We start from the raw sequence: 26,069 nt of genomic DNA on the forward strand, positions 1-26,069 counted from the left end.
CATTCTGCACAGCAGGTTTAGCATGGAGGTGTGGGCCCAGTACAGCTTTGGATGCATGTCTCTGGGATTGTTCATGAATTTCAGACGGTCATAAACCCTCACTTGCACTTTGCTCTAAATCTGGTAGTGCAAATTTTCAAATGTAATTGTGAATAAGCCCCACTGTATTTAATTAATTACCACAGCTACTTTGTGACTAACTTGATTCTGAGCAACATCATGACAAAGCAATTAAAGCAAACCATTTTATCGTTTAGTAGAAGAGGCTGTTTTCTAAAATGTTATGATGTCACTATTACACAGGGGATGTAATACATATAGTGAGGAACCAAACTGTAGGCAAATGCTCTGACTTTTCAGTCTATGGCGCTTAGGCCCACATTAAAGTGGCCCGTAAAATTCCCCATTATTTTCCTCCTCCAAATTCATGCGTCTCATGGGTCCATGTAATTACCCATGGGATAAAATTGTGGAGGGGGTCAGAGTTTTGCAGGAAAAAACTTAACTTGCCTGTTGCAGGTGGAAGTGTGGCTCAGGGGTTAGAGGCGGCAGACCCGGAAGCTGAAATCGGCCCTGGACCAGGGTTCAATTCCCTGCCTCGGTGGGTCTTGGGCTCAAAAATTCCACGGACTCGATAATTCTAGCTCCGGTGCCTTCTCGACTCACGGGTTCACACTCTGTGACTCTGGGCAATAGCTTGCTTAATCTGCACAATGGCCCCTCGCGGCGGGGTGCCTGGCTTTCACCTTGTGGATACCCTGCCGGGGTTATCTCACAGGGGAATACCAGGACGGGTTCCCTAAGCAAGCGCTTAGATACCGACCTCGGTCAGTGATTTGCGCGATATAAATACATGTACATTTACATCTCTGTGAGAAATACCACTGAGCAGCGGTTTCCTGCTAAACTCAGAATTCTGATGGGTCCCGGCCTATCTAAAAAAAGTGGGCTAACCGTAAAGAGTGCTAAGGGCGGCCTGATTGCGAGTTTGGCGCAGCGGCGCAATGCCCCCTCCACTGCATCAAACCCACGCATGGATCGACAGCCATATTATGAGGTGAACTTGTGTTACATGAGTTCAGCTGGTTGTATGGTTGCCAGTCCTTTGCCCATTCCCATGGCAGTGCCTGGAAAACAGGCACTGCAATGGGAACTGCAAAAATGTTCCAGCACAGCATGGCCAGTGACATCCATACTGTGCTGGAACTTTGTGGGGATACAAACAGGGGGGCACTTGTTGTGCCCCACTGAATGTATCCCCATGGTGAGGGGCACATGTGGGTGCTGTAGGGCCCCTTTGTTTCTGCCCACCAGCTTTTTCATGGGGGGGGGGGGCTCTGCCATGAAATGGCTGGCACTGCAGAAACTCTAAAATATGTGAGTGGGACTGCGCCTGTCCCTGTCCCTGCTCAGCATAATGCATTGTGGCACGCCAGTACCACTGCCAGGGAAAAACTGTTCCCTTGTGCAGCCGGAGATCCACTGCTGATACAACTTACAAAGTTATATTCAGAAAAACAGTGGGTCGCCACTCCTGCGTGACTGCAAGTCTGGTGCTCGCAAGACCTCCATACTTGTAATCAGTCCCTTAAGTATCTTTCTGGATCAGTGCATGAGTGCTGCACAAGAAATAAAAAATCAAAAGACCTCGACCTAGGTCTAATTACGTTTATTCATGGTCATCCAAAATTGTTATCACATTGTACGTCTCCACAGGGCGTATATCTCTCTATATATATGCTAGAACTTTGTGCCTGCACCTTCCTACAAGTGGCTTGCTCTTCGTCTGAATTAGTGCCCAGGAACACTGTGTCAGTGGAAGGAAACTTTATAAACCCATGCACTTTTTGATAAAAATAAGACCGGTTTGACATTAAGTAGTAAGGTTGTGCTATAAGAACAGATTTGCTTTGGATCCTGTATATCCTCTGAGTCACTGATGTCAGCTAATTGGCATACTCCTTTTGCCATCCAAAACTTCTGCTGCAGTAATGGAAATCCAATGTGGTGGCACGACCAGGATGACTCCATTGAAGCCATCAGAATCTACCCCAAGATCCATTATGTCAGTTGTTAGAAGGCAAATGATGGAAAAAAGTGTACTTTCTCACTTTGAAAAACCGAAGATCTGTTCATATACTTTTTTTCTACTTTTAAATGTTTCTGAGACAAACACTTATATATTAGATGTACACTGAGATCAAAGAATTCACAAACTGTGCAAACAGATGAATAACTGGACCTGTAAAGAATATTTATGTTGAATGTATTTCTTCAGCACAATCTATGCCGACAATGGCTTCTAGTGTCAGTGTAATAAATGTAGATGAAGCAGTTGATTCAGGTAAGGGAGTTTATTCTTTTGGAAGATAACTCCACCCGTCATGGACGTCTGGTCTCCGTGAAGCCGGTGGTTACAATGGCAAACGGAAAGACTCAGCCGTCCATGCGCGAGGGAAGTAATTCAAAGCACAACAGGGTATACACGGCCGTGGCACGTGTATACATATTCTCAAAAGTAAACACACACTAGACTCAGGCTTTGGCTCGTGAGGTGGACGGAGATCGAACCCACGAGCCAAACCCACGAGAAGACGGCAACGCGAGCGGAGCCCGCCATTACACCACCTTCCCCCTTACAACAGTCAATAAAAATGGAAAGAGAAAACATATGAAATAAACTGGATCTAAACACAGGTAACACAAATGTCTAAAATTTAATGAACTCGTTATATCTCTCAGGAGCCCTGATGTGTCTGCCGAAAGAAGAAACTTTTGTGTGAGTAGGGACATCCTGGCTAACAACAACGTTTGGAGGATCCAGAGAAACCTCCCCTGAAGACTGCTCCGAAGACTGAAGGGCTTGTGGGAGGGAATGGTTAGGAACACCAGAAACAGAAGGGGCATTCATCCAAAAACTCCAATCCAAATTACCAGAGTTACCATTATGCTTCCTTCCTTTGATAATCTCTGCTTGGTGATCAGAGACTTTCACAAGCTGGCGTTTGTTCCACCAACCCTTTTTCCCCAGAAAGGCTGCTCCCTTACTCACTTTAATTACCTGGATGGGTGCAAAAAATTTTGAGCGTCCTTTAACTACCCTACCTGGATTCTTGATTAAAACCCAATCACCAACCAGCAGGTCCACCAATTTACCATCTGAAGAACCATCAAACTGTAATTTCATTTGGCTCTGTTTCTCTAACAGAATCCAAATCGATAGTTCTACCAGCGGGGTCCTGGTGCAACCAGGAAGGGAATAGAACAGAACGATTCTCTCTACCTCTCAGTAAGGAAAACGGGGAGACCCCAGTCACGCAATGAGGGGAGGTATTATAGTGCCATACTTTTTGTTTTACAAATTCGACCACATTATAACCACAAGAAATCGCCGTCTGAACACCCTCTTTGATCACTTTATTCCCCCTCTCGACAAGACCGTTCGAAGCTGGAGAATAAAGGGAGACTTTGAGTTGTTTGATGTCTAATTGTTTCAAAAACTTGGACATTTTATCCGAAACAAAATGAGTTCCGTTATCTGTGACGATGAACTTGGGGGAACCCTCTGAATCAAACACCCTCTTGAGAAAAGTTATTGTAGAATCTGAATCAGGAGTCTTAACAAAATCAAAGTACATCCACTTTGAGAAATAGTCCACCAAAAGAATGATGTACTTATTCTCCTGCTGAAGAATGGAATATGGCCCCGAAAAGTCTACCCCAACTTTCTCCCAGGGAGAGTTAGGGAAATCCGTGGGATGTAGGGGAACTTTCAGTGTGCGCCAATGTTTATCGGATAATAAACACTCCGGACACGAGTCAATCAAATTTTTAACTTGGAGATCAATTGAGGGCCACCAATAGTGCTGCTTAATGCGCATAGAGGTTTTAGTTGTCCCCAGATGCCCTTGGTGTGCCTTATTAATAATAGACTCCCTCAGTTTAAAAGGAGGGACAAATTTCTCACCTCTTCGTACTATGCCGTTCTCAACAGACAGTTCCTCAGAAATTTGGGCAAAACTACGTAGATCGCCATTCAGACTTCTTGGTTCAGGCCAACACCGTGTGGTAAACTCTATCACTTTTAACAACACATTGTCTAAAGCAGTGGCTTCCTTCCAATCACCCTCAGAAATCACATCACTAACTTCATCGACTGCATCCACAAAGGTAACACATTCGACGTCCTCTACAAGAAAATCCTCCTCATCGTCCTTCTCCATAGCCATTCTAGATAGGCAATCAGCCCGAAAATTCTTGCCACCAACAATATGCTTAACAGAAAAATTGAACTCTTGTAATTTTGAGACTAATCTCATCAGTCGAGCTGACATGGACGCTGAACTGGATTTATCAAAGATGTAAATTAGTGGTTTGTGATCAGTGACCAACTCAAATCTCCTACCCCAAATGTACATTTTAAACTTGTGGACCGCCCAAGCACAAGCTAGAGCTTCCCTTTCGATAGTGCTGTACCTCTGTTCGAACTCTTTGAGTGCTCTAGATGCAAACGCCACAGTTTGTTCCTGAACATTCACCTTTTGTGTAAGAACTGCCCCTAGACCAGAAATACTCGCATCTACAGTGATAACTGAGGTGGCATCTTCTCTGAAGGCATGTATGGCTTTAGCGGAAACAATCATCTTCTTGATCTCACAAAAAACTTTGTCTAACTCCTGCGTCCAAACGAAACTAGACCCTTTCCTCAAAAGCTTCCTTAAAGGTTCCACTATTTGGGAATACGACTGGACAAACCTTGCATAATATTCTGCAAGTCCTAGGAAGGATCGTAAGGCATCCTTATCAGGAGGAGGTTTTGCGTCTTCAATGGCTCTAATGACTGAAAACTTGGGAGTGATACCTTGGTCCGATACTGTATGCCCCAGATAATCAATCTTGTTAACTGCAAACTTGCATTTGTCTGCGCGAACAGTCATGTTCCTAGACATTAAAATTGAAAGCACATTTCTAAGAATAACGTCGTGTTCGTTTAATGATTTGGCAAAAATCAGGATGTCATCAAGGTATGCCTGCACACCCGCTATGCCTTGAAACATCACATCCATCAGCTTCTGGAAAACGCTTCCAGCAGACGCTAACCCAAAAGGGAGGCGAAGGAATTTGAAAGCTCCGAAAGGAGTAATAAAAGAGGTAAGTTCTTGGGATTCCTTCGCTAAAGACACCTGATGGTACGCTGACCTCAGATCGATCAAAGAGAACCATTTAGCGTCGCCTATGTTAGCCAGAAGCTCGTGGATTCTCGGTAGCGGGTGACAGTCAACAATAATGTTCTTATTTAATGAGCGTAAATCCGCACATAATCTAATTTCCCCAGTCTTTTTGCGTGCGACTACAATTGGTGCGACCCATTGTGAAGAATTGATGGGGGAAATGATACCTTGTTTACACAAATCATCCAACATTATTTTTAATTCAGATCTGACACTCAGTGGGACAGCTCTAACTTTATGACTAACTGGTTGTGCCCCGGGTATCAGTCTAATCTTATGCTCAAATCCTTTGACACTCCCAACCATTTCCATGAATACTGGTTTAAATTCTGCCAAAATTTCTTGAACCTTTGTGTTATGATCATCAATTACAGCAACAGGTAAATCAGTTTTAAAAGTAGGTAACTTCCCAACTTTAATGGGGTTCTCATCACCTGGAACTAAATAAAGACCCATCAAGGCTAAGTCTTTCCAGCCCACGATGTCTTTGCCTTTTTCTGCTACATAAATTTTAGTGACGGTTTCCCTCCCCAAGCATTGGACTAATCCTTCAAAATACCCTAGCATGTTAATATTCTTCTCCCCAAATGCTAGTGGATTAACATCAGATTCAATCAGTTCGACTCTTTTGTCCCATTTTTCGTAAAAAGTTGAATCTCTAAGGATAGTGTATGGGGAGCCTGAATCCGCCATGACTTGAAGATGTACATTATCAATTATAGCTGCACATAGTGGACCCTTAATAGAATCAATGTCACCATTAGCATCAAGAGTTACGATAATGTTCTTAAAAGATTCAGTACATGCATCAAAGTCCACCATATTAACATTCGGAGGTTTCTTCGCGAATCTGCAAACCCTCTGAAAATGTCCAATTTTTTTACAAATAGAACATCGCTTCTTGAGAGCAGGGCAATTTGGGGCGTTCCCAATGTGATCCTTTGAACCGCACCTATAACAAAAGTAAGTTTTTTTCCTTTGGTTAAATTTATTGGGTTGAACTCTGCCTTTATTAGTAATGGCACAGAGAGTTTCTCCTTCATCAGAGTCATAGCAGTCTATAGCATTAACACCCTGTTTAGGTTGGTCCATAACAACTTTGCTGGTTAATGTAGAACGTTCAATGCTAAGAGCAAGGTCTATGACTTCACTTAAAGATGGGTTCTTGCAACCCAGAATTCTCTGTTTAATCTTCCTTGATGCGCAATTAAATACGAACTGGTCTCTAATAAATTTATCAGGAGAAGGTTCGAAATTGCAAGTGATTGCTAAAACTCTGAGTGCAGCGATGTACTCTTCCACCTTCTCATCCTCTTTTTGTTTCCTGGCATAGAAGTTGTGCCTTTCTAACATAATGTTAGGTTCGTCACAAAATAGTTTTTTTAACCTTGCAATGGCTTCAATGTAAACGTTCCAAAGATTATCCCCACTTTCATCTTGTGCAATAGGTGGTGCTATGGGAACAATACTCTTAAAAATTCGTTGACCAGCTTGTCCTAAACAACCAAAAAGGATAGCGAATTTTCTTTTGTCAGAATAATCAGTGGCATCAATAGCAATTAAATGATTCTCGAACAACCCGAACCACTCAGACCAAATTATGTCTGGAGTGCCTGGTTTGTTCAAGAAAGGTGGAGGTTGAGTAATCTGATGCCACTGGTTATTAGCCATGTTCAATATCAAATGCAGAAATATGAATGAGGTTTATAAATCTAAAATCACAATAACCTTAACACTAACAAGATGTCAGTTTTGGCATGAGCAAATGCGATTTTTAAGATGTGGAAATGCTGTTTAAATAACGAGATAAATCTTTCAAAAACGTCTATAACGTTGTAAATATGCAAATTCAAAAATGAAAAGCGTGCGTATCGCTGCAAAGATACGCTGTGCACAACCTTGACTATCCTGTGATTATCTGTTGAAAGCGTGCGTGCCGCTGGAGTAACACGCAATAGTTAAATGACTATTTAACAACGTGCGCATCAATGGAAATGACACGCAATACAAAGATTTAAATCAAACAATAACGTGCGTGTCGTTGAGGAAAATACGCGAAGGATAATTGCTTAAATAAATATCAAAATCGTTGTATGTCGAAAGCGTGCGTGTCGCTGAAGTGACACGCAATGTTTTCGATCACAACGTGCGTATCGTTGAAGTTGTGCTCATTAATTAAACACTTTCAATCAACACAGTACCTTGTCGTGTCTTCAGTCTTCACCGATACCTCAATAAAGTTGTTGTTTAAAGGAACATCCAATGAGGCTGATCGAGAAGAAAGTGATTATAACCGCCCAATAGGAGTCGCTGAAAGGCGAAATTTGGAAAGGCAACTCCGTTGATTGGAAAAGCGGTAGTTTCATCCGACCAATGACATCACACGAAATTGACGAAGTGCTGAATCCGGGAAAAAAGGTCAGCGTGGGTGGGGTGGAGTCTCCCGATCGTCGCCAAAATATGTCATAAATGTAGATGAAGCAGTTGATTCAGGTAAGTGAGTTTATTCTTTTGGAAGATAACTCCACCCGTCATGGACGTCTGGTCTCTGTGAAGCCGGTGGTTACAATGGCAAACGGAAAGACTCAGCCGTCCATGCGCGAGGGAAGTAATTCAAAGCACAACAGGGTATACACGGCCGTGGCACGTGTATACATATTCTCAAAAGTAAACACACACTAGACTCAGGCTTTGGCTCGTGAGGTGGACGGAGATCGAACCCACGAGCCAAACCCACGAGAAGACGGCAACGCGAGCGGAGCCCGCCATTACAGTCAGGCAGATGCTGCTGAATATGAAAGGTGTAGTCACATGTTAATTTAGGATGAAATATTTTACTAAAGAAACAGATGAGGTGCGAACTTCATTATCATGTCCTTGTTTCCTGAATGAATTACTTGGGCTTCTTGGAGATTTAATTTAGCTATGTATATAAAGTTGTAGAAAGTAGCCTTTGTTCTGTTTTTTCTTCTGTAATTTACAATATTGAATGTTTACTCACCATCATGACGTTCATTAGGAGAAATCTTAGGGTATTAATGAGTTGATACTAAATAACCCAAAGTTCATGAGGATATTAATAATGGGTTGTATCAAATTACATCAGGTATGCTCTGTTTCCAAAAGATCATAAACGGGACCACATGTGTTTAATGTTTACAAAAAGCAGAGAAATTTAAACCGATTTCTCCATCCTCACACTGTGGGTGTGCATGGCATGGTGGATACTTTTATGATATTGATAAAAATGTATGAAAATGAGTTATCTATATGATATGTGAAACAGAGAGAAATATTTAATGCAACAGAAAATAAAATATTTTACATAAAAAACGTGCTAACGTGATGTAGGAATAAAATCTACTTATTCATGTAAATTTATAGGCAATAAACTGCCCTTCATAGTATTACTCATTGTTTTACATTCACATATTATACTTTATAATGCAAACCTCTGAGCCAGGACTCGGATCCCACTGAGGTATCTCTCATAGAGACTTCTTAGTTATAAAGAAATTGTTTCCAGTGTGGATCATCCTACGAATTAATCTCCAGTTCTGTGCCCTGCCATGAAAGTAGCCACTTGGATCCAGTTTTAACTAGATTCTTTCTCTGCTCATGTCCCTCTCTAATTGTTTTTTCCTCTGTTCCTATAGGCTGCTATCCTAATTGTCCCACAGACAGACCTTACCTTGAAGAGAACAGCATGCAGTGTGTAGCACAGTGTGGTTGCTATGATGTTGATGGAAACTATTACAATATCGGAGAGCAGCTGGATATATGTGAGAGCTGCCTTAACTGGTAAGATTTTAAGAGACTCCACATGGTAGTTATTTTTTTTTTTACCAGATGTGTGACTCCACCAAAAAGGTTAATATTCCTGTCTGTTCTATTTAGAGTGTGTAGCCATGTATACCTTCTAAATAGGGCAGATGGTACATTCACCTATTTCTAGCCGATCATCAAATACAAACGAAGTATAATAAACCCCAAAGTTTATAAAATTTGTAATGATCACTAGAAACAAAGAGGGAATAAACAAATACTAGCAGCTTCTTTACTGTTATATGAATGTTGGAAAACGAGGCAGGGTCTGTGAGGCCTGCACAAATAACATGTCACATTTGTCCTTCACTAGGAACCAAACTCCCTAGTGCAGCTCCTGACTCTCAGAGTGTAGCGTTGCAGAGCAGTCTAAGGCTTACTCAAGGGAGGTGGTGTGGGCTAGTAATCGCCATTTACAGGTACGCAGAAATTACAATCATTAATTGATTTTCCAGTCTGTACTTTGCTTTAAAAAAGTAAGAGTACATTTATCAAACAGACACTTTACAAATATACTTAAGCTGTTGGAATTACTTTGTGACATTGATAACATCCCCACCCGTCCCGCAAGGAGGGGTGGGGCCTAGTACCACCACTCCCATGTATGCACATCATCTTGCCCCCTAATGCCGTTAGTTGAACATAACCTGGAGCGACCTACCCCATTATCTCAACAAGCCTTGAAAATGGGTACCCCCGCATTGGTGACACATAGCCCTGACTAAACATGTCATACTGACCATACCGTATACACCTCTACATCTTTAGTGGCTAACAGTCTGGTTTGCTCTTCACCGAAGCGCAGCAGCAAGAATACATGTTGAAGCATAACTTTAAATAAGGTACTTCTCATAGCTGATAACATTTATAATGCATTGCAATTACAACTGCCTGACACCCTAGCAGGAATGCCTGGAAACATAACCCCACTTTGCTTATGATTCTACCTTTGCAGGTATGTCACATTACACATGCCTTTCAGACACTCTATAAAGAAACGTGCTTAAATGCATTTGTGGTGCAATTACACCTCTTCACCTCCAGACGATACCCTTCTTCAGACATCCCCAACTCAGCCCTTCACTCCATGAGGCACCCCCAGCTGCAGAACAAACGTTCAAGCCATGGGGATGCTAATAACGCCTGGCTGAGCCCTTGAGGGGTTATTCTTTTTAGTCCCCATGAGACTCAGGGAGGGACTTCTTCTCGTTGTGCTGGGGGAGACTGCTTTGCTCCAGTAGTTCCCCCAGCACCTGGGCACTCACTTTGTGGTGACCCTATTCTCCTGGGCCCACCACAAACAGAGAACAAGAATTTGCAATGCAATAGGTCTCGCAGCATTCAAGTTTGAGTTATTGGCATGGTATATGACAATGTGTTGCATGAATTTTTTACAAACTCTGTATTGGAGTTAAGGCCATAGAGGGGCGATGATTCTGGGAGGCGGGGTGCAGAGGGGGGTGGAGATAAGTGGGCAGCTGCAGGGCTGGTTGCGATTGGAAGCATAGTGCTGTCTGAGGGGCAAAAGGCCTGCAGGGTGGTAGAATAGGGCTTGTGGGGGGTAGTCTATGCAGGTCAGGAGGGGCCAGGAACGAGTGCTAGGTGAGGGCGGCTTGGGTGCCAATCAGAGATAATAGAGGTCTATGCGGGACACTGCCTATTAGCGGGTGGCCAGGGTAGCCGGGTGCGCAAATGTTCCAGGATATGCAGGATGGCGGTCACAGCCTCCCGCCCCCCTGCTGCGGTGGGTTGGGCAAGGCCGGCGATGCACGGAGCCCTTGGGATGTGGTGCCTGGTGGAATGTATGGCGCTGGGGGGATCAGGCGGATACAGGTATCGCACGGAGGCAGGAGCACATCTGCGGATTCTCTCGTGGCTAGAGTGCTATCTATTGCGGAAGGTAAAGGAAAGTTGTTTAGTCACTGCCCGCAATTTCAGCCGACCATTGACGGCGCAGGGGGTGCGTCGGAGGATGGGGGGAGCTGCTGGGGTCCTTGGTGCAGGCTTCACTGTCTCGGGACAGTGGGGATAAGGCTGGGGCTAGTTTGGGGTTCGTTTCTGGGTGGCTTAGGGGCAAGAGGTCTAGTGCCACACGCAGGCAAGGACATCGCGGAGTTTGCAAGTAATTGTGCAAAGGTATCCTATACAGGGAAGGACGAGGCGGCGTCTTGAGGGGCAGTGGCGCGCATCGGAATAGGGCAACAATAATAGCAGCAGAGGGGATGAGGCCGAGCACACTGAGGGTAGGTGCGAAGGCCTGGACTGGCGGGCACCCCGGAGGACTTGTGCGCAGTGAGGGGCGCTCGGGAAAGAGTTGGCTGGTTGTAAATTGTTGGGGGCGTGGATGCGTGGTTGGGGTCGGGAGCACAAGGGTGGCTTGGCAGGACAGTGGGGAGGGGTGTTCGGTGGGGGTGCGGGTGGTGGCCTATGCGGAACTGCCGACACGCGGGTGATGGGTGCGGGTGTGCCACGCAGACAGTTGCCCTCAACAGTAAGGGAAGAAAATAAATAACGGCGCGGAGGGTTCGAGGCAGGGGGCCAGGAGTAGGGGTGTGCTCTGTCACTAGGCGGGCAGGATTACGGTGGCGCCCGGGATGGGAGCTCAAGGACAATAAGGGGGTGGATGGTGATGCGGGCCAGGTGGTGGAAGTTTGCAGGGCAGGTTGGGGCATGCTGGACACAGAGGGAGTCAGGTTTGATGGAGATGTGTTGAGAGGTTCGCATCCGTCAGCGCGTGAGGTGGCAGCGCAGTGGAGCAGCGCAGCTCCCAGCGCCTCAGTCAAAGGACGTGTGCACCTCTTTGGGTGCAAGGGTGCCGCGGATGTCGAGTCAGGGGTGCACCGTGATCAATGGTGCTTCTGCACATCATGCCCCAGGGGCAGCGCTCCTCCGTACAGCACATGGACTACAATTACATCTGGGTTTCCCCCTCCCGCTATCCTCATTTCTCCTCGGTCTCAGGTTGAACGGGTGGGGTGGGGCTTCCGAGGAATGTGGAGGAGTGTGGAGGGTTGCTTTGCCAGGCACTGGTGAGCGCTACACCCACGCTGGGTCTCGGTTGACTGGGGGTGAAGGGCTGTCTGTGGGGGGGCTGTTTGGGGGGATGAGGAAGAGGCGCTATGCAGGGAGCAAAGACTTTGCGTTATCCGGTAACATCGTTCAAAACATACAGGGCCCTTTAAAGACTTAAAAAATTAGTAAAGTAAAGTTTCCGCTCGCAAGTTTCAAGAGAGTCGAAATATTTTACGTTTTACCCTATTCGTTATAGCTGCTTTCGGGATAACGTAGAAAGATGTAACTTTATGAAGAGCCTTTAAGAAGCCTTGAGAGGTAGAGTCAGCACATCCCGGCCTCTGCAAGGATACGGATGAGCGATGCCGGCATCCATAGTTATGCTTCTGGGTGATAACATTTGCTGCGCGTACGCTCTGGTGAGACGCTAAGGACACCATGCCGCTGGTGGTGCTATGTGGGTTCCCCTGCAGTGGGAAAAGCCGGGGTGTGCGGGAGTTGCAGGAACAGCTTTCTCAAGCGGGGTCACGGAAGGTGCGCATGCTTACGCACTGATCATGCGTGCTGCCACCTTGCCTGGGACATGGGCGGAGATGGAGTGCGCGGAAGTCCGGGTCTCCCGTGAGCTGAGGGAGCCCCGCGTGGAGCGAACCCCGCAGAGGAGACTGAAGAAGTCCGGAGGGGCGGTGAGTGGGGCTTAGTTGTAGGGGGGCAGCGGGGGCTCGGAGTGCCTGGAGGAGCGGTGGTGATGCGGGGCTCCCATGCCCGTGGGAGAGCCCCGCGGAGGCTGCAGATGTCCGGAGTGCCGGTAGGTGGGCCTTAGTTGTAGGGGGAGGGGGGCTCAGTGCGCTTGTGTGTGTGTGTGTGTGTGGTGTGCGCGTGTGTGTATGTGTGCGACGGCAGGGGGGCTCTGTATGTGTGCGTGCATGTATGTGCGCTCGTGTGTGTGTCTCTGTGTGTGCGCATGAGTGCAGGGGGAGGTGTGGCTGTGTGTGTGTTGGAGCTTCCCAGGAGACAGGAGAAGGCCACAGCGTGCGCGCGAGCGCGCGCGCGGCCCGCTCCGATCCAATTTTTGAAGATGCGCGTGGCCATCTCTTGTCTCCTGGAAAGCTGAGTCCCTGACAATAGGTCTCTTGCGAGACAGCGCTTCGCGCTGTAAACGCCACGAGACCTAAAAAGCAGTTTTCCCCTTGCAAGCCGGTCCAGGCCTGCAAGGCATGGGGCGATTCTTCGTTCTCCGTGAATATTAGAGCAGCGACTCCCCCGCTGTCCTGGGGCGAGCCGCACTGTCCTTTTACCTGGCGCTTCGCGCCGCATCCAATTCATCGTTGGGGGGCCCGGTCCCACCCAGACACCCTGGAGATGCATCGTAGCTCGGTGAGCCCACCCCCAGCTGCTCTTCCACGGTGAGTGTATCGGCTCCAGGAGCCCACCCTGGCCGCTCCTTTCTTCACGGGGGCTTGGTCCCACCCAGGCCTCCCGCTGTGCAGCCACGCTGGAGGGCAGCCCGGGGAGCCTGCCCTGGCTGCCCCCGCCGGCTCACCGACTGGCCAGCATCTATGCGTGCTGCCACGCCTGTGGTTTGTAATTACCATTGTAAATTCTTATAATTTGCAAAGAAAGATAAATTGTGTTCAAAAGGGCTTTCTTCCCCTTTGTGACGCACAATGCTTGTAGCAGCTTTTACAACCACAAACTGCAGAATGGTTACCACCTTCTGAGGACAGTCAGAAAACATTCGCTCTTAACATTTGACTTCTTGTACTCTGTGGGGGCTATTCACAACTGAAACATTCATCGAGAACATTTCAGAAAATCTACACATGGAAATGTACTCTCACTCTGTGTAATAAATGCACTACTTTGGCAATTCACAAGGGGTGAAACATAATTTAATTGGGTATAGATACTATCTGTAATGTTTTACACATAGGTTCAGATCTCTACCAGTGGGGTGAAGATAGCCCCTGTTAAAGTAGAAGGAAAACTTTAAAGGTTTTTTTAAAGTCTTTTTATTCTGATATAGGGAAACAAAACAGAAAAGCAAGGAATTTAGGTTACACATCATAGAATCATCTAGGCAATTTAGCTTGTAACATTTTGTTTAATTAAGAAGTGGTGACCTGACCGTGAGGGCAAAGGGAGTACATAGCACTCCTCTGGAATCGTTCCATTTACCCCAGACATTAAACTATTTCCTAGGGCATCCTATGTTAATGTAGACAGTTTTTTTTGCTATCGTATTTGTGTCCATATCTTTTTCAAATTCCCTGAGGCTCGGTGTCCCCATTGCTCACCGACACATATTTTGTTTGGCCACGGTAAATCCCAAAGTCATCCACGTCCTTCGCACTGTGGTGATATCCGGTATCCAATTCCTCCCATATTTTCAGGAGGCACCATTTTGGTGTTGGGGTGGCGGACGTGTTCCATATGCCATTCATCCTGGTGACTACTGCCTCCCAATAGAGTTGTATCACTTTGCATTCCCACATTATGTGAAAGAATGTGCCCTTTAGATTACATGCCAATCTGCAAATCTCAGTTGGGGTTCGACCCATTTTCATCAGTGTGGTGTACTATCTTAAGTTGGATCAGTCTAAACTCTGCCTTAATGGCCACTTCTCTAGTTGAGGCTAAGGCCTCAGCCCATTCACCATCGTCTAGGCCTCCCAAATGTTCTTTGTGAGTTTGCGATATGTGAGGGAGGTTGCTTTGGGCGTCATGTATTCATCTAGTAGCCATTCTTCGAATGGGGAGCAGTCTGGCAGTTCCTCCCTGCCATGATGGCCAACTGTAGGACATGTTTAACTTGCAGTTATCAAAGATCTCAGAATCTGCAAGCTTATATACCTGACGGAGTCAGCGAAAGGGAGCATTGCGCCGCAAACACATAAATCCTCGATTAAAGACAGGCCTATCAGGTCCCTTTTATCAAATCCTGGGTGCCTTCCGGGGTCCGTCGGGCCGCCACGTCCCACAGAGGAGTAGATTATGTTAGTTTGTTTTCCCATCCTAGTGATTTGTGGGCTATATGCCAGAGCATGATTGTCAGAGTTGTTGGGTTCTGTGGTTGTAATTTTTGAGGTGTTATGCATAGGGCCTGTAGGTGTCCACCAGGGCGCATCACCAGTCATCCATCCGGATCGCCGGGTCACCATCTGGTAGATAAACCCATTGGTTGATAGTGATTAGTTGTGCAGTCCAGTAGGGCTGCTGCACATTGGGTAGGGCAATTCCACTGTCATATCATCCTTGTGTTAGTTTTTTTAGCACGATCCGCACTGATCCTCCATCCCACAGGAGTGTTAATAGTACAAAGTTCATTGTTTTAAAGAATTTCACAGGGATAGGGTAGGGTGTGTTGTGTAGGGCAAATAGGAAGCGAGAGGGGTTGTGCCATCATTTTAAAAAAGGCTGTCCGCCCAAGGACTGATGACGGGACCGACTGCCAGTGTTGGACATCTGTCCTCAGCCTCCAGAGGTGGGAGAAGATTTTTATTATAGAAGAAGGTGGGATCTGTGGTGGCAAATTTTCCGAAATATGTGAATCCCTCTGTGGCTACTCGAATCTCATAGTCTTTGAGTATCTCAGGTAGATTGCCTTTTAATATGTATATTAGCGATTTTGTTCAGTTGATCATGTATCCGGATACTCGTTCAAAATTCTCTATTGCATTAATGATTCTGACTAAGGAGGATCTGGGATGTGACAGATATAGGAGAACATCATTCGCATAGAGCGATATTCTGACCTCCCATTGGGGCGACCAGCGAAGGCCCCGCAACAGTGGTTCCACACAGATCCATGTGGCAAGGGATTCCAGTACTATGGCAAACAGGAGGGGGGAGAGCAGGAAACCCTGACATGTGCCACGTCATCAAGGAAAGGTTCTGGAAATGTCTCCATTGACCACGACTTGGGCAAGAGTCTCAGCGTAGAGAAGATAAATCCAACTGATGAACTTCTGTATAATCCCTAATTTTACTAATACTTCAAATAAGTATGGCCATTAAATGTGTCGAACACCATACAGGCATCCAAGGACATGATGACAGCATCTTCCTGTATACATTGTGCTCTACTTAGTACCCCATAGAGTCTCTTGAGATTAAGCGCAGTTCTTCTTCCGGGCATAAATACAGATTGGTCCAGATGGACTAGCATGGTGATTATTTGTCTCAGCCAGGAGGCTAATAGTTTGCCCAATATCTTGGTTTCAACATTGAGGAACGATATGGGCCTATTGGAGGCACAGTCTCCTGGGGTTTTCAGTGATAATTGTGCCTATTCGCTGGTCCCTTGGCAGGTTTTCACACTCCCTGCTTTACTCTAACATCCTCAAGTGGAATGGGACCAGTTATGTGGCGTTTAGTTTGTATAGCTCTACAGGCAAGCCGTGCAGCCCTATTGCTTTGCCCATCTTCAAGTCTCGGATGGCCTGTATTATTTCCTTATACGGTTAATGGGTTAATTCCCCTTTGAGGAGGACCTTATCGTCAGTAGTGAGTACTGGGAGTGGGATGTCTCACAGAAACTCATGACAGTCTTCCTAGGTCGCTCGTCTGGAGGGAGAGTAGAGTTGCTCATAGTATGTTGCGAACGTGTCTGCTATTTTGGATCTATCTATTAAGTACTTACCCTCATTGAGTGTATCCCGTGTACCCAGATGTTGGCTTTTCCTTTTTTATCCAACCATGCCAGAAGTTTAATAGCCTTATCCTCAACCTCATTGACACGGTGAAGAGTCACCCTGTGTTTCTCACTGGTTTCTTCCACCATGATTCCACGATATTCCTGCTGTGTAAGCGCCAGTCTGTAGGTTACATTGGTATTGTCTGTGCTTGTGAGCTGTGCCTCAAGCTGAGCTATATCTCTTTCTATGTCTCCCATTTGTGCCCTCTTGTTCCTTTTATAGCCCACTACCAGGGAGACACTCTGTCCTCTAATAACTGTTTTGTTTGCCTCCCAAGGCAGCATGGCAAAGTCCATGAGGCCTCATTCTCAGTGAAGTACTGCTCTGTTGTTACTGCACGTTCCTTTCTAATGGTGGGGACCTTGAAGTACCAAGGATATAGCTTGATGTGTTGGTGATGTCTCAGTTCTGTTCCCCCATATGTAACCCTCATGAGCGTTTGGTTCGAGATACCTTTAGGCAAGTGTTGGATTGCCCGTAATTGTGGTAAATCATTGGTCAGCATCAAGAAGCAGTCTATTCTGAAGAGGGAGTGGTGCACTCCGGAGTAGAACGTAAATTGCCGCCCCTCTGGATTGTGGAATCTCCATACATCCATCAAGCCCATTGTGTTTAGGAAGTCTCCCCCGGTGTCTGTCGAGGAGGCCAACAGTCCTTAGGATAGCCCACTGTCAGGGAGGGTGAGAAGCACCTAGTTTAATTCCGTTAGAGTGGCCTCATGGAGTTTTAGTGGGTAGCATATACTTGTAAGGTTAATGGGTGCCCCTTCCCACTTACCCAAAACTGCCATGTAGTGGCCCTGCTTATCCACCTGCGTAGTGTGTGTTTGAAATGCTAGCATCTTTTTCACCAATATTCCCACTCTCCGGTACCCAGATTCATTATCATTCCCCCTCTTTCTTCAGATAAACTAGTCCACGCCCGAAAAGAATCCCACAAACCACCCTGGGAATCAAAACATGTCAGCATTATACAACACGGGGACTCTTGCTTCTAATTAAGTTCCCCTAGTAGAAATTTGATTTGAATTTTCCTACTACTGGGCCTAATGGCTTTTTTTCCTTGGTAGCAGCGCTCAAAATGTGCAATTTGGATGGTAAACATTGTCCTAGTAGCTGCTACTTTTGTGAATTAAGACTGGTGTTTTTTTGTACATATAATTCTTTTTGTGCATCATTCTTTATGTATCGTTTGTTTTATCACATTACCTTATCACAAAGCTCTTATGTTTTTGTCAAATTTGTTGCTGTAACATGCATAATCTGTACTAATTGAAATGTATCCATACTTACCTGACCCATGAAAAAATGTGGATAACGGTTAAAAGAATGAAGTATCAAATAAATGCTTGAAGTCCATATTAATGGAATTTATGGTCTTTAGTCTGTTAAATTGTTTTAACAGCATTTGAATGTGACTGCTGGGACAACTCTTTTTCCTGTGCATTATAGTGAAGGCTCTGCCCACAGGGCAGCTGGGAACTTGCTCTGCCTGCGGGCCGCTTATTCTGGTGGAAAAAAACGTGGCTGCTTTGAAGCTGCATTGTGTTTCACAGTGCAGATGGCAACCCGCCAGCACTTTGAAGGGAGATTAGAGATCCCCTTGCAGTCAGGTGCAGTGAGTGAATGCACTCGCCTGCAAGGGGATGTCTGGGATGTCCATTAGACTCACCCAAACCCCTCCAGTGGGCTGCTGTCAGGGGGCACATTGACAGTGCTCTCCCTGTCAGTTTCTTTGCTTCTTTACCCACATGTGTAATACAATGTGTGTTCAGAGGCAAAGGGATTGCCTCATTTCATGGGGCCATGCCCCCATGCAAATGAGGGAACACCATCTGATGATAGCGCTGGTACTTCATGTGCGCCAGCACCACTGGTATTACAGAAAAGGAGGTACAAGCGTCTGTGGCCCCTTCCGTAAGTGGACACAAACACCCATTGTGCCCAGGGCACTACTGTAAAACTGTCCTAGGACTCCAATCTCTTGCTTCTGTGGCTCCAATAAACAAATAAAATAGTTATAAGTGATGCATAAAACATTGCCTGCCACTTTTTATCAGTTGACACACTTACACACTGCATTGTTTTTTCTTACAGTACATGTACAGTGCAAGGCACTAAATGCAACTATGATCCTGAAGGTAGGTACTGAGATTACTGCTTATAAACATGTATCTGCTGTTCAGTCCTCTGAACACCTAATTTGCTATTTTGGATTATGTATCAGTTCTTTAATTAATGTTACTCCATATAAATCACAAATATTTTTTCTCTCGACTAGAACCTCCACATGCAGGAACACATCAGTGCCCCCACCAAAGGAGCGAATCACCAAATGAACATTCTAAGAAAATTGAAACCCTTCCTCCTCCCCAACAACTTCAATCATGTGGTGCAAACCCTATGATTCCCAGGTTCGATTATGGAATGCAACCCTCTGTGGATTGCCAAGATCCAAGCGGCTTCTCTAAGGGCCTCACTCAACTGCTGCAAGGCTCATCAGTGGCTCAAAAAGAAAAAGCCACATCCCCAACCGGCTCCCCTATAAATATAGAATCCAGCTAAAAATTGCCTGCATGTCACATAACCCCCTCTACTTTAAAGCCGCTAAGTATCTCACTCAGAAGCTTGAGCCTTCTGATGGCTCTAGATCATCCAGCAGCACCAACACCTTATTTATGAAACCACAGAGATTCCATTAGATGAAAACTTGCAAACAATCTTTCTGTAGGATTGCCCCGAGAATTTGGAACTACTTGCCCCCTGAAGTCAGAATAAGTCCTTCAACTGTATCCTTAAAGAGAAAAGTCAAAGTACTCATTATGAACACATTTCTTCCCTAGATCGTTAGGACACTCATCCTGATTCTTCACTCACACTGATGAATACTTCTCACTGGCTACTTTAGTGTTTTTTACTGATCAGTCCTGACATTACCCTCCCTATTCTCGACATTGTCTGATCAAGCAGTTTTCTTGACTATGATATTTTTGTTTGTCTATTGATTTATCTCTGCTATTCTCTGCACGGTATAAAGCGTAACCTTCCTGTTTTTTGTGACTTGTTATTTTTACCCTCCTCTCTGTAAGTTTGTAAAGCTCTCTGATACCTGCAAGTGTCATGTTTGTGCTCTAACAATCTTTTAAAATCAAAATAAATAAACATAGTTGATGAGATGCGAAATTCTCAGGGACATTTCAAAGTGACTGAAACTTTTATTAAGAAGGAATTATATACATGTTTAACAGTTGGGATGACCTGCACCACCTCCCCAAAAGCCACCAAGGAGCACTTTCACATTCTTTAATTTGTCATTTTGCCTGCCCACACAGAGCCTCTGCCACTCCCATATTTTTCACAGTTCATGTAGCGCTGCCTGTTTCCCCCAAAATACCCACACCTCTGTGCTGATCTTCCTTAGACGTATGCATGTATGGCAACACTGCTGGATAAACGAAAATGCTTGTAATTGCCTGCAATGGGAGAAGCAAGGGTACAACAATATATCATGTTGAATTTCCCAGTTGAGTCGGGCAACTATTTTGGTACGTTTGCAGTTTCTAAGGTGCATGCATTCATCTTTGGATTTCTCAGAGTTAACTCATTGGAAACGATGACCTTGATGTGTGCTTTCCAGTGGCATAGCGTTGGTTGCCAGTGCTCGGGGCAAGACAAGTATCCTTCCAATTTATTTTGAAAATGTGAACCCCTATACAATTTTGCACCCCTAAGAATGTTGTGCCTGAGGCAACCACCCCTTTGGCCCTCCTCGCTACGCCACCGGTGCTTTCTGTAGTTCATGTATTAACTTGAAGAAATTCCAAAACAAATGTATGCCCTTTCAGCACTGCTAACGAATACACATTTGATCTTGGTTCATCAGCTGTTGATGATTCGGCCCCGGGATCTGCACTAATTCACAATAAAAAGCTTTTAAGTGGGAGAGTTTGGTGCAGCATAAATAATTAAAACTACAAGGCAAAATTGAGTGCTTAAAAGAAAACATGTTATGCAACAGCAACGTTAAGAATACAGCAAAAGTAGTGAAGTGTTTCTAGGCATTTTTTTAAAGTAAGGTAATATGACTGATTGATTTATGTTCCTGTTTATGATTTTCAGCCTGCTTCTGTGACTATGAAGGAACGATCTACCTGTACAAGGAGCTCATCTACCAGGAGAAGGACAGCATTGGTAGATGCATCAATGTCACCTGTGGGTTAAACGGCACCCTGGATAAAACCTACTATACATGTCCTCAAACAGCATATACTACCCCGTCTACCACTGTGACAAAAAGCTCAGGTACAGTAATCATTAAAACTGCACCCCAGTTATTTATACATCAAAGTGATAACTTTTGGACATTTCTGGAAAACTGAGAGGTAAAAATAGTAATATCTATATATGATTTGTGAGGAGCAACTAACTTGTGTCATGCACAGCATAGCAAGCACTGTAGAGTGGCTATATTTGAGATATTGTAGTGGTTGAAAGGAGGTGTAGTAGCAGCAACCAGTGATTTTCATGCATATCTCTACTATATTGAGGAGGAGTCATTATGCATTATGAAGGGATGAGAGTGTGAGAAACACATTTCTGTGTATTGCTTCTATAGTCTTCCATTGGCAAAGTGCATGTGCTTGCGATAGACATATACCATCTTCCCTTAATGGTTGGGACATTAACTGAGCACGCAAAATAATTATGGACATTTTCGTAGCCATTCTTTTCTCCTCATCCACATTTAAAACCAAGATTAAGACTGTCCCTTGCTACATATTTCTACTTTGTTGAATTTCAATATAGTTCCGTTTGTAGAAAGTGAAGACCAACAAACCTTTAGACTTTTGTCTCAGTGGATGACTTTGAAAACTTAAGTGAAATGAAATGACTGATACATAAGATACCAAATAAAAGTTTAACTCAATACTTATCTTTGAAAGATATATTCCTTCTCTGGCAAGGTATAATACAATGTCTCACTTTTTTCTGAAACGTTCATATTCAGACAGGTGTGAAAATTAAAAGGGTCATTTGGACCCCGTAACGTGGCCTACAATACTGGTAGGTCACCAGAGGTCAGTTCCTCCTCCCCCTTGGCTGAACATCGCCAGACATATTTATAGATCCATATCTGCCTAGTGAGTATCTTGAAATACTTCAAGGTTGGAGAGATGTCCAAAGGGGAGGCATATTTGCTAAATAATTTTGGTTAACATCTTTGGGGCTGATTAGAATGGTGGTCTGACTTCCTTCTGACCGCCACCCTTTCACATAGGGACCACTTGACAGGATGTCAGCAGTTCGCCAGAGGCATTAGGATGCAACCGCCACCATGGCGGTCGCAGTACCTTTGTTTTGACACACCATCGGATGAGTGATTTCCATTGTAGCAAATGCATCAAAAAGCACAGGGAGGTGACAGGCATCGCGAGGCGCCTGCCACCATGTCCATGACAATGCAGGGGGGTACCATAGGTAGACCCCATTTGCACTCCCCACCCCCAATACCCTGGGGGCCTGCAACGGGCCCCAAAAAGCAAAATCCACATGCCTTTCCGTGGCGGCAACGCTGCCACGTAAAGGCATGTTTCTGCCCACGTACTAATATGGATGGCGGTGTCTAGCTGACACCACCACCATATTAAACCCTTTTCCGCCCGGTCGACTTGTTGACCATGCGGAAAAGCGGCGGACGGTCTTCCCTTCCGACGCGGTCCCCCCGCCATACTAATATGGCGGGGGTAAATGGGTGGTGGGCCGGGAAGGATGTAGGGCTGATCGCCACTGCCATGCGGGCAGTGGCAGTCCGCCCTACATCCTAATGGACCCCAAAGTATTTACAGCTCAAAAATAGGACATAAAGAAGTATTAGGCAAGGTTCTCTGTCATCCTCATGTTTTCTATAGTCTGATTATCCAACTCAAACCTATAGCTACAATGCAGATTTCACGTTGTTAGCAAGATTCACATCATACTACTTTGCTATCCCTGATAATTCTTCGTGTACCATAGCAACCCTTTTAGGAATCTCCTTGCACAGTGAGATTAACTCAGTTCTCGGGTAATGATCCAGATGAGCAAACTCAAAATAACCCTTGATTAGCTCTTCTAATTCTATTTTTAATGTTGGAATATCCAATGATCTATCTTTCCTTGTCTCTGATTCTCTTTGTGCTCCATGACCTCTGACTTTTTGTCTCTAGTAATCTCTTCAAGCTATGCTTGTAAATATTCACCTTCATTGACACCTAATTCATTAGAAGCCAAGGCAGTTGTGAAGACTAGAGTCCCTCCTCCTTCTACTAAAGCCTGCAGGTTTTCTAGTCAGGGAAGGTGTTGGACACTAAAGGGGCTACATTTACTACTCCCCTTGTAATTTAACGTAACCCAGAAAAGGTGCTGGACACAAAAACTGCAACATGAATCTTTTCCACTACAATGAAACTTACCTAGGCAAAGGTTTCAGACACTAAAAGGGTTAAACATACCACTCCATGATAAATTAAGTAAGGGAAAGCATTGGCCACTAAAGGAGCAACATTTACAATTCTCACTCCAATCTAACTTACTTCAGGGAGGGTGCTGGATACTAAGAGGCAATATTGTCCATTCTCACCGTTATACAACTTACCTGAGGGAAGGTTTTGACACTAAAAGGGCTAAATATATTAGTCACATACAAGACACATTAAGTCAGGGAAGGTTTTGGACACTAAAGAGGCTTCATTTACCATTCCCACTCCAATGTAACTTTATTCAGGAAAAGTGCTGGACACTAGCAAAAACAATATTTACCATTTCCACTGAAATACAACTCATTCGAGGGAAGGTTTTGGACACAAAAGGGTTAAGTATATTATTCCCATGCCAAGATAAAATAAGTCAGGGAAGATGTTGGACACTAAAAGGACACCATTTACTATTCCCACTCCAATGTAACTTAAATCAGGGAGGGGTCTGGACACTAACAAAGCAACCTAATCCATTCTTACTGCAATATTTATATGTTATAACAGTGAAGGCGTTGGATACTAAATGGAGGAAAGGAAAATACAATACACTCACTATTACAAAAGAAGGCACCCAAAATATAGCACACTATAAAGTTAACATTTACTATTACCACCGCAATATGAACTATGTGAACAAACATCTATGTAAACACGTAATAAAAAACATATTTATGACAAAGTAAATTAAACCTCATCATTTTTAATATTTATGCTCCATATAACTTTAGAAACATTTTTCCTACAAAATTGTAGGAAATATTTTTATAGGAACACAGTATAATATTTGAAAAAACCCACAAATTTAGATAAACATATATTCATAATTGTAAGTAACATATTTTTAAAACTTGTGGAAAATATATATTATACAATTTATGTAATTATTAAATATGTAAAAAAACATAGCAGCATCCTAAATTTATTGTTAATATGTTTCCTATTTAAAGAATAATTTATCAAAATAGCTCATATGGCTTTTTATACCTAATTTGTTTTTTCAAGTTTACTATCAAATACACATTTCTAATATTCTTTTCATTTTTACAACATTCAAAAACAATTCTATTTAAATCAATATGAATAATTTCTCAGCATTGTATTTACATTTTTGGATAGTTACCAATAATATCTCAATATTTTGATTTTTTAAATTTTAAATTGTTTTGAAATAAAATTGTTAGAAAAAAGATTACAAAATAACATATTTAAATTACTTGTTTTTTTAAACAACACACCCTTGCTCAATAGTAAGTAAGTATGTTTATTGCACAGCTAATAAAAACTCACAATTTAAAATACATAGCTTTAAAAGAGATAAACATCAGAGATAAAAAAGTGATTTTCGAAAAATAAAATTTTCCAATCGCCATGTTATGCGATAATATGTGAAGATCATGTTACCAATTGACTTTTTATAATTGTTCGTTTGAGCTGCGGACCCAAAATTATGCTCAGAAGTACTGTCTATCTGTTGCTTAGTTTCCTCTTTTTGTGTTGCCTTGATTCCCTCCGTCACAGCGTCAAGGAATTTTGTAAATCGGCAGTTTAATTGGGTCTCCTGCGGATTAAGACATAGTTTGACTGCCTGTCTGCAAGATCTGGTGCCCTTCTGGTTCCATGTTGCACGTAGTAGGGATCTCCTTTTGCCCATTAAGCATGGGCAGATACTTATTATATGGATTAGAACCTCAGGTCCTGCTCCGCAGAGACAGCAAGTTTGATCTTCCTGGTTCCTTTTCCATGGAGTCAGATGAGGGAGAATTGGTAATATTCTAAGGCGCAGCTTTAGAAATTTTTCTTTAGTCTTCTGTTTAAATCCGTTGGCCAGGTACGCTTGAGGCTTTAATATTTTATAGTCGTTAAGGACTGTCCATCCATGTGCCCTCTTAGCTAGAGTTTCCTTGTCTTCTATTAGCGATGTTATTTTTGTTACTTTGGTTACTAACTTTTTTAAGCATTTATGGTCTACTGAGGTGTCCCAGATGTCAGACAAATCGAGTTTTTCTACTGAATCCATCAAATACTCTCTGGCTTGTGATCGTTCTCGTCGCTGCAGCTCAATCCAAAGTAATCCATCATCTAATTCAAAACAAATGTCTAAATGTAATTTATTAAATTAAATACATAACCATCCAACAATAAACAATAATTCATAACTTTCTAAAATGCTCACACTCTTATCACCTATAAACCCAACATCCCACTACTTAAATTTGTAGTTTTATTTTTTTCAAATTTTTTTAAATTAATATAAAAGAATTACGCAATACTACGTAATTTATAAAATGCATCCCACTCCCAATGTTTTTTTTGTTTTAAAATGTTTTAAATAAACTTTAAAATATATACACTAAAACATTATTCTTAAAATACTTCCCACCCTTTTTCCCTAAAAACTTAACATCGGACTCCTAAAAAATATTACTATACTAATTAAAAAAATCAAATTATAATACAAAAAAATACAATATTTACACACTATTTTTACTAAAAATGATATAACAAACAACAACTACTGGAGGCTGGAGAGCTACACAAACAGCGTTTGAAAGAATATAAAGCAGCTATCATGGAAGAAAAGGGAATATATTACTCATAGATCACAGAGTCGATCAAATCCTCCAGAGAGCTTTTTAATGTTATCAACTCCCTCCCTTCTCCGCGTCCCAGATCCGTAGGAGTCTTGGCAGGAGCTCTGTGATAGAATATCAGTTTTCTTCCATACCAAAATCACATATATATATTCCTTGTTGGAGGCATCCAACTCTAATGTGGGGCTATCTGCTCAGC

At 43.7% G+C, this 26,069-nt stretch overlaps 1 protein-coding gene across 1 annotated transcript in view; it reads left to right on the forward strand.

Annotated features, from left to right (window-relative positions):
* The window catches only part of LOC147733202 (mucin-2-like), a 1,332,790-nt gene that overhangs the window by 1,016,241 nt on the left and 290,480 nt on the right, over positions 1-26,069 (forward strand). Inside the window, exons 26-28 of the mRNA XM_086957736.1 lie at positions 8,888-9,032; positions 18,862-18,905; positions 20,884-21,066. Coding sequence (XP_086813862.1) covers positions 8,888-9,032; positions 18,862-18,905; positions 20,884-21,066 — 372 coding nt within the window. The remainder of the gene's footprint in view (positions 1-8,887; positions 9,033-18,861; positions 18,906-20,883; positions 21,067-26,069) is intronic.

The sequence above is a fragment of the Lissotriton vulgaris genome, chromosome 2_1 (assembly GCF_964263255.1).
Source record: "Lissotriton vulgaris chromosome 2_1, aLisVul1.2, whole genome shotgun sequence".
Classification (NCBI taxonomy): domain Eukaryota; kingdom Metazoa; phylum Chordata; class Amphibia; order Caudata; family Salamandridae; genus Lissotriton; species Lissotriton vulgaris.